This window comes from Pteropus alecto, unplaced genomic scaffold (assembly GCF_000325575.1).
Source record: "Pteropus alecto unplaced genomic scaffold, ASM32557v1 scaffold67, whole genome shotgun sequence".
Taxonomy (NCBI): Eukaryota; Metazoa; Chordata; class Mammalia; order Chiroptera; family Pteropodidae; genus Pteropus; species Pteropus alecto.
In genome coordinates, this window is record NW_006441061.1 from 5,332,666 (window position 1) to 5,341,665 (window position 9,000).

Sequence of the window (9,000 nt, forward strand, 5' to 3'; positions counted from 1 at the left end):
AAACAAAACAAGGGACCTATGACAAGCCAGGAACCTGATGTTTTCCATCGAGTCAATGTCGCTCGTGAAATCAGTCCAGTCAACGGCCAGGCACTGTGCTGTACGAGTACAACACATCCCCAGCCCCGGCGGGCCAGGGTGCCCCTGCGATCGCGGCCCTGCAGGCCCAGGGTCGCTTTCAAAGCTCGGCGGGGGGTAGGTGTGGCCCGTCCTGGTCCGGTCCAGCCACTGTTCCCATGACAACAGCCACAGCGTCCCCACTGGGGGTTACACCTCTCCTGGCTAAACCGAAAGTCCGCACAGGGGAAGCCAACCGAACAGCTCCTCGGTGGCCCCCTCCGGCCCCTCTTTTTCCCCGCCGCCAACTCCAGGAAAAGTGCCACAGGTACAGCTGCGCCAGCCGCCGAACCCACCCCTTCCAGGCTCTTCCGGCGACCGCTGCCCTTTAACCCCGGAAGTGGGCAGGAGAGGAAGCAGCTGGTGATGCTGGAACAAACATGGCCGCCCCGGCGCCTGTCGCCCCTGCGAGCTCCCACTGTCGTCGGCTGGTCGCGGGCCTCCGGCTGCTTCCGCTGCTGGGACTGCTGCAGCTGCTGGCCGAACCCGGCCTGGGCCGCGTCCACCACCTGGCGCTCAAGGTAAGGCCGGCTCGGGCCGGACCGGGCCGGGGGGCGGAGGACGAGGCCGCCCCCCGGGGCTGCGGGCCACTTTGGCCCGGGGGAGGGAGTAACCTCTGAGCGATTGTCCCCAGGCCTTGTCCCGGGACGCGGCCTCTCCGTGAGAGGGGTCTTTCGGGACCTGTGGGAATGGCGGGGGTCCTTGCGCTGTCTGGAAGGGGCAGGAATATTCCCGCTGACACAGGAGAAGGGGCTGAACTGCGGCGAAACCCCAGTGACTCGGAGGCCGCGCTTGCAATCCCGGCCGGCTTCCCTGGGTCCCACGCTTATAACAACCTGCTCTTCCTCCTCCCTTCTCACCTCCAACTTCTGTCCCCGACCTCGCTCGTCCGCCGTGTCCGTTCTTCCATCCCCTTGCGCCTGGGCAGTTTGAAGATACACGGAACCTCTGCCTCAGTCTCGGCTCTCTAGACTGATCGAAATGGGACTCTCCAAGAGGAATTTCAAATCTCGCTTGAAATACATGACCAGAATTTAAAACCAGCCTTAAAAATATGTTTCTAGTAAGAAGACCGGTCTTTTTATCCCTCGCTCCTGTCATTGTCTGTCTAGGGAAGAGATTTATGATAGACCTGGAATAATCCCTTGGATCTTGCTTTATAACTCACGACTAAAAGTCATCCAAGGCTAAAACGTGCCTGCAGGAGATTCAGTAAGTTAACATATCTGGAGAATAGAAAAACGAATCGTTATGACCAAAAACCTTGTACATTATTTTCATAATACACAGTTTTCTAAGAAGTGGGATTTTAGAAAGTTTGTCCTATTAAAACATATTACTTTAACAAAACATGAAACATTATATTTTGTGAACGTAGAGTATAAAGAATACAGAATCTGGATTAAAATACATGGCCAGACCCATGCACCATGCTTCTGGGTATCAGTTGTTTATAAATAAAAATTATCTCGATTAAAATGGTTCTCAACCTCAGGGAGCTAGGTGACTTCCTTTGAGAATCTGCTGAAAGCTACAGAACCTCTGAAAAGTGCAGGTGATATGTAGACAGAACTTTCTCCGAATTTTTATAATTCTGCTGAAGCTTATCAGTAAGCCTCGGTCCCCAGGCTTATGACTCCAAGTTCAAAACTCATGATCTTTAAAATTCTTTAATTGTATAGTTTAGTATCCTGAGTCTTAGATTAAGTAATATAACTGATTTCATATAATTTATAAATTGGAGACGAAGCTAATAGTAGGACACACCGGACTGTGTCTCTTGTCCCTCAGTTTAGTGCTCTTTGTAAATGTCTGGAATTAATGTCGAGTTGCATCATTACGTAAATACCAACAATATTGGTATAGATTTAAAAGTATACTAACCTCAGTGGTAGAAGCAAGTGAATGGTATAAATCAGGTGATCAATTTCTCCCTATTGGGCTAAGTTACTTAATGTTGTTCATATTTGTAACATGTTTCCTAAGTACTACCTGCCATTCCATAATCAATATTATAATTGTTTCTTTTAAAGTAAATTCTAACTTCTTGCTCAAGGAAGTGGAAATCACCTGAATACAGCCTGTCCGAGCAGTAACATTAGATTGTTTTGTTTGAGACTAAGAGAAATAGCAGACTCGATCAGGTTATAGACCCCGACTGGTAAGAATAACGTGTAAAGGTCACTGAGTACCCGAAATATACATTGATCTTTTAAAAAAAACTTTTTATCGTGAAGAATTTCAAATATATACCAAAATAGGCAGAATCGTATAATGAAGTCCACTGTAGCTGTTACCCAGCTTCTATAACCATTAATCAAGGGTAATTCTGCCCATCTCCACACATGTCACTTCTCTCTTTGAATTCTTTATTTTTTTTTTAACGAGAAATAAGTGCTTTTGTTTTTTATTCCCTTTTCTTATCCCTTGCTACATTTTTCATCATTCTTCTGGTTTTCTCAATCTTTTCAAATTTCTTCTCTTTTGATCTTTCTCTTGGTTCCTTACCTTTTTAAAGTAACTTCATTGAGGTGTAGTTTATGCACCATAAAATTCACCCATTTTAAATGTACAGTTCAATGATTGTTAGTAAATTTACTGAGTCGTGCAACTGTCACCACAGTCCAGCCATGGAATATTTCCGTCATCTCTGTAAAATCTCTTGTGTTAGTTTATAGTTAATTCCTATCTCTACCCCCAGAGTCTAACTTCTAATCTATTTTCTGTTTTTATAGATTTGCCTTTTCTGGATATTTTCTGTTAGTGGAATCACACAGTATGTGATCTTTTGTTCTGGCTTCTTTTACTTACGTCTTTGAGGTTCATTCACGTTATTAGTAATTCATTTCTTTTAATAGCAGAATACTGTTGCATCGTATGGATGTACCACATTTGGCTTAGCCATTCCCCAGTTGATGGACATTTGGCTTTCCATTTTTGGCCATTGTGGATAACGCTGCTACAAACATTCATGTGCAAGTTTTTGCAGAGACAAATGTTTTCATTTTGGGAAGTGATACTTGGGAGTGGAGTAAGATTGCTGTGTCATGTAGTGGGTTTCTATTTAACTTTTTTTTTTTTCGACATACAATATTATATTAGTTTCAAGTGTACAACATAGTGATTTGACAGTTACAACGTGGTCACCACAGTAAGTCTAGTTACCACGTCACCTCACAAAGTTAATATGATATTATTGACTATATTCCCCATGTTGTACATTATATACCTACGCTATATTTAGTTTATGACCGGAAGTTTGTACTTCTTAATCCCCTTCACACAGCTTGTCCCCCCTCCCCACCCAACCAGTGATCTGTTCTTTGTGATTTCGGGTTTTCTTTAATTTGTTTGTTCACTTTCCAAAGTGACTGTACCGTTTTACATTCCCACCAGCAATTTATAAAGGTTTCCCTTTCTACACATTGTGCCAACATGCCCAAGGACTGTGGGAGCACAGAGTCCTGAACCTTTTGTAAGAGGATAAGACAAGGATGATTTTTTATGAGAGATAACATCTGACTTGAACCTTAAAAGAGTTTACATGTTAGGAAAAGGAATTAGCCAAGAGAAGCACATGGAAAGAGTAGGATAGTCCAGGTGGAGGGGACAGCCTCATGAACACGGTGGCGAGGAAGGTTGTGGTGCCTGGTGTCGATGTGTGAATGAGCGAAGCACGGAGCAGAGGAGATGTGTAGGCCTGTATGACACATGCAGGTGTTTGAGTTCCCGTCTTCAGCGTTCGGGAGCCCTGATGCTTCTTACTCTGGGAGTGAGAGTAAGATTTTCGTTTTAGATGGGTTTCTCTGGGAGCTTAATCAGGGCCAAGACTGGAAATTTTTTTTGGGAAGCAAGGGGCCGGCCAGGTTATAGACATATTCTAGATGCGAGATTAAGGCCTAAAGTAGGGCCTTGGGCGGAAGAGGGAGAAGAGAGTACAGACCACCCAGCTATGCAGAGGGTAGACGATGGATGGACAGGTGCGAGAGTGAGGGAGGAGGTGACATCTAGTTGCTGGCAGAGGTTATAAAGGTGGCCGTTGGTGCCATCACCTAATAGACCATAGGAGGACAGGTAAAGGAGGAAGATATTACCTTGACTGTGACTTAATAGTTGAGAAGGGAACAAGAGCAAGACGCCTTTCCCCTCAGATTGTAAACATGGTCCCACCCTGCCACTCACATTCACAGTGGAAGCATTAAGTTGGGGGATACGATGAAGGGGCATATTTTGCATGACGTGAAGGGCAGTTCCTGTGTAATGATCCTTAGCAGAGCTGGATGACTCCTTTTTCTCAGATTAAAGCAACACAGAGAGGCACCGTGGTCGGGCTGGAGCACATGCTCCTCTTTAGGTCATTGAAGTGTCCTAAGGGCAGCAGGCTTCCATTTTGCGTGGGCCCGGCTAATGCGAACGTGTAGATCGAGCTGGGTCTTCTTCATTTTTCTACCTTTTGCTACCTACGTTTCATGCGCCAGGGTGAGATAGTCCATGGCACTTCGAAGGTTATTTTGACAGCAGTACCTGGCCGTTTGAACCAGAAAGACTCGTAACCTCAGCATGTACTTTAAATGCTCTTTTATACAGACATTTCAGGGTTTCATCTCTTTTAAGTACAGATATCTAGTAAGTATCTGTTCTTTGGCACATGTATCTATAAACATATAACAGGCTTCTTTTTAATGTTAATTTACGTTCTTCTGAGAATACTTGTATAAAATAATCAAATATTTGATTACTCGGGTTTCTTAATAAAACAGCCCTGGAAAATTCTGATGATTGTTTTATCTTTTTTCCACTTTTATTGCCCCTCTTCTTCCACTGATGCTGTTATAGATGTTGCTGATTTTCTCTTCCCAGTGCACAATAATAAATGTGGTTTATTTTATTTTTAACTAACAGAAACAATGTTGGGATCAAGAAATATTGTCTTGACTACGCGATATGTTTTCTTTTTCCTTCTTTAGTTGAAGATTGATAACATAAATAGGGGTCAGGTCCTTAAGCAGTTGAACACTTCCATGTAAATGATTAAGAAGATCGTGAAATGTGCTGGGTTGACCGGAGTCCCTGCAAAATTAACGTCCACCTGCAACCTCAGTGTGGCCTTACTTGGAAGTAGGGTCTTTGCAGATGTAAGGAGTTAAGATTGGGTCCTGGTGGATTAGGGTGGGCCCTAATTCCCGTATGAGCAGTGTCCTTAAAGGAAGAGGAGACACGCCCAGGGAAGGGGGCCAGGCGAAGACGGAGGGACGCAGAGATCCGTGCTGCAGTCGGAACCAGGAATGTAGGGGATGCTGGCAACCAGCAGAAGCTCAAAAGAAGCAAGGAAGCATTTTTTTCCCTAGAGTCTTCAGAGGGAGAACAGCCATGCGGACACCTTGATTTTGGACTTCTAGCCTCCAGAACTGTGAGAGTGTAAACTTCTGTCTTTTTAAGCCACCCAGCCTCTGGATGTTTGTTACAGCAGCCCCAGGCCACTAACACAACATATAACTTCAGATAGCAACATGCTGTTTGCTTTAGAGTAACGGCTTTTAGAGACCGTCTTTAGCAACGCAGTGATGTTTGTAAGGAGCTAAACCCCTCTTTGCAGAAATACCCTCGAATCGCTGTCAGTTGGTCCAGTTGGTCCGGATCCATCTGATCACGCTGGCCTCGTGTAGTGGTTCTTCCCTAAACCAGTGGCTGCAGCCCCTCCGCACAGATGGCTTGGTGAATTTCACCACCCCTTGCCCCACTTCTCGAAAGTATCTGAAGAGTTTGAGAAATTAAAAGAGGATCTTCCTCTCCCCTGCTGCGCCTCATCTCAAGCCCACTGACTGTTAGTGGTCCATTCTGGGGAACCTCACACCCTTCCTGGGCACGCCTCCAAAACTGTGATCAGCGCGTAACACTGCCGCACCAGCTGGACTTCTAGGTTAGCCATGTCCGTCCAGAATGTTGGCCAAGGCGGTGTAGAAAAGGATACGGTGTGTCTTTGCAGCAGTAGGAGGTCAAGCCCAGCACCTTGGCCTTGTGAGCGTGGAAGAGCTTGGCCAGGGCAGCCAGCTTCCCACCCAGGGCAACTGAGAGTGAAGGAGGGAACAGGGCTGGGGAGAGTGATGCTGAGGTGGATGCTGCTGACACATGCGACGTGGCGTGTTAAACCGTTCGTGTCTCCAGCGTGCTGCCAGGACTCTGGTATATGGGACTGCTGTGTGCACAGAAGGTTGAGACCAGCAGTCCTGTGACAGCTGTGCAGGGCTCATTGGGGAAAATGAGGCATCCTCCAAAATCGAAATTTTAAGTGATGGTAATACCTACTTGTTATTAAAGCATTTACTATGAGCCGGAGACTATGCTAAATATGTGATGTGTTTTGTTCAATGGCTCCCCAAGCCACCGTTTGATAGAAATGTAATTATCCTGCTTTAGAAATTAGGAAAACAGAAGTCGGGTTACAGGAGCAGAGGAGGCAGAGTGTCCCCCAGTGTCGGGTGGAGCTCTTTCCCCCACCCGACACTGGCGCTGGGTGAGCGGCCCTCAGTGAGGCCAGGCTGCCAGGTGTCTGGGTTTTGCATTTCCTCTCAAACTTTTGTAGTTTTTCCTCTCATATGCTTAGCTGTCGTATTTTTGTTCTCAGAGTGAATTTGACCTCATTCCTTTTATGAATTGCTGTCTGTACGCCATGAGCCAAGAAGTCGAATAGCAAACTTCCTCGGGTTATGTCTGCCCCCATTAATAGCAGGCAGTCAGCAAACGCCGGTGGTGGTCTTGTTTTTCTCTGCTCATAGAGACACTGGTCGTGGGAGCCTAAAGGCACCTTTGCTTACCTTCTGGATCCGATGTTCGTTTTAATCAAAGGGCACAAGCTCAGATGCTGTCAGAAGCCCCGGCCGTACTTTGTGTGTGAGCTGGCTGAGTGAGGCCGCGCAGCCAGCTGAAGGGCACATGCTCCTTCTGCAGGTGGCCGCCACTTCTCTGTGCCAGTGGCTCGGCGCTGCATCCGAATGTAGCCTACACATGCTGGTTCTTGCGGTTTTTGTTTTTGTTTTTGTTTTTTAAGAAGAGCTAGAAATTCAGGCTTTTATATGAAGTTAGCTGGCAATGAATTCAAATTGGAAAACAGAAACAAAACACTGTTGACCAAATATAACACATTCATGGGCCAGTATAGTCTGTGGACCGCCAGTTGGATGAGCTTTAAAATAAAAGAAGTGGCCAGTTAAGTGACCTTCAGCTAGTTCAGTCAAGTGTTACCATATTTATTTTCTCAAATTGAGTTTACGAGAAAAACTAAATGCAAGTATTATTACTCCTCTTGCTTTATATTTTAAAGCAATTTAAAGTGAAATTATTGAGGAAGTAAAAGCAAAAGCATTTCTTACGTCCTGATATTTAGTTAAAAGAACAGAATTGTCAGTATAAAAACAATTCTTTAGGGTTTCTGGGAATTTTTTTTTTCATCTCCAGATCAGACCTTTCCTCTGAGCTGTGGGCAAGTATATGCAACTGCCTATACCCCATTTCCATCTAAGTGTCTCATAAGCACCTCTCTGTGTTAGCGCCTACTCATCCTTCTCCCTTCACCTGCATCCCATATATTCTCCTTCTAGATTTTCTTTCTTAGTAACTGGGACCAGCTACTCATTTTCTCAAGCCAGAAATCTACTCTTCTTGACTTCTCATCACCAAGTTCCATAGATGTGCGTTAAAATGCCCGCCCCTCCGCCCCGGTCCATTCAGTGCTCTCTGTCACCACTGCCATTAACTCTTGGGCCAGGCCATCCTAATATCTTTGGGACCAGCTCAGTCTCCTCATATTCGTGTCCCAGCATTCCTCTCCTTCGTATCTTGTTCTGTAGTTGGAGCGATCTGCCTGAGAGCCAAATCCAGTCATGTCACTCCCCGTGAGGGGCACCCTCTCCCCCTTAGGAGGGAGCTGACAAGCTTGTGTGACGCTGCCAGCCTCCTCTCTAGTCTCATTGCCTTTCCTTTCTTTAGTTTCTTAGTTTGTACTTGTGCCGCTTGGTGAATTTTTTTTTCATATCCATGTGACAAGCACTCAGGTCAAGAAACAGGACATTAGTGGCACCCCAGAAGTCCCCCCAGTACTCCCTTCTAGTCACCCAAAGTCCCGAAATAGCCAACACAAATCTCGATGAGGATGAGAGAAGGGTCGCCTTACTCGGTTTCCTATCCTAAAGCCACATGACACCGTAGCGGGAGTCAAGCACATCGATAGGACAGAGTAGGAAGCACACGTAGAGACTTTTGTCTTAATGAGAACTTGATATGCAATAGAGGTGGCATCATAGAGCAGTGGCAGTTAGGACAGATTGCTCCGAAGTAGCCTTAGGACCCCAGCTTTCTCTATGGGCAGTGGGGAAGGGATACGTGTCTACCTCACACTGTACACAAAAATATATCCCAGGTGGACTGAAGACCAAAATGTGGAAACCAAACTTTAAAGCTTTAAGAGAAACATGTTGGTGAATATTTTATGACCTTGTAATGGAGAAGATGTTTTAAAAAATACATCTAAAGCCTACTGTTAGGAATAAAGATTAATACATTTTCATCTTTAAAATTAAAAAAGGCTTAAAAACGAAATAAAATTAAAAAGGCTTATATGACAAAAGAAAGATACATAGTTAAAAAAAAAAATGACCTGGAGAAGATACTTGCAGCATAAAGATCAAAGATCAGTAGCCAGAATATATAAAGAACTTTAAAAAACAATCCAAAAGGAAAATAGACATAGGATATAAAAAGGTATTTCCAAGTGGCTAATAAACAGATGAGGTTTCTAGACCTGTGAAGTATCAGGAAATGCAAATCGAATCAGTGTCAGCATCGGTTTCTGCCCAAACTGGGAAAAAGTAAGCGTCTGACAAGGTT

General features: G+C 45.0%; 1 protein-coding gene across 2 annotated transcripts in view; it reads left to right on the plus strand.

Moving 5' to 3' along the window:
• Positions 1–455: 455 nt before the first annotated feature.
• The window catches only part of GPR107 (G protein-coupled receptor 107), a 64,261-nt gene continuing 55,716 nt past the window's right edge, over positions 456–9,000 (plus strand). For both annotated transcript variants that reach the window (XM_025051101.1, XM_015594223.2), the window contains exon 1: positions 456–638. In XM_025051101.1, the coding sequence (XP_024906869.1) occupies positions 498–638 (141 nt within the window). In that variant the 5' untranslated portion in view covers positions 456–497. The remainder of the gene's footprint in view (positions 639–9,000) is intronic.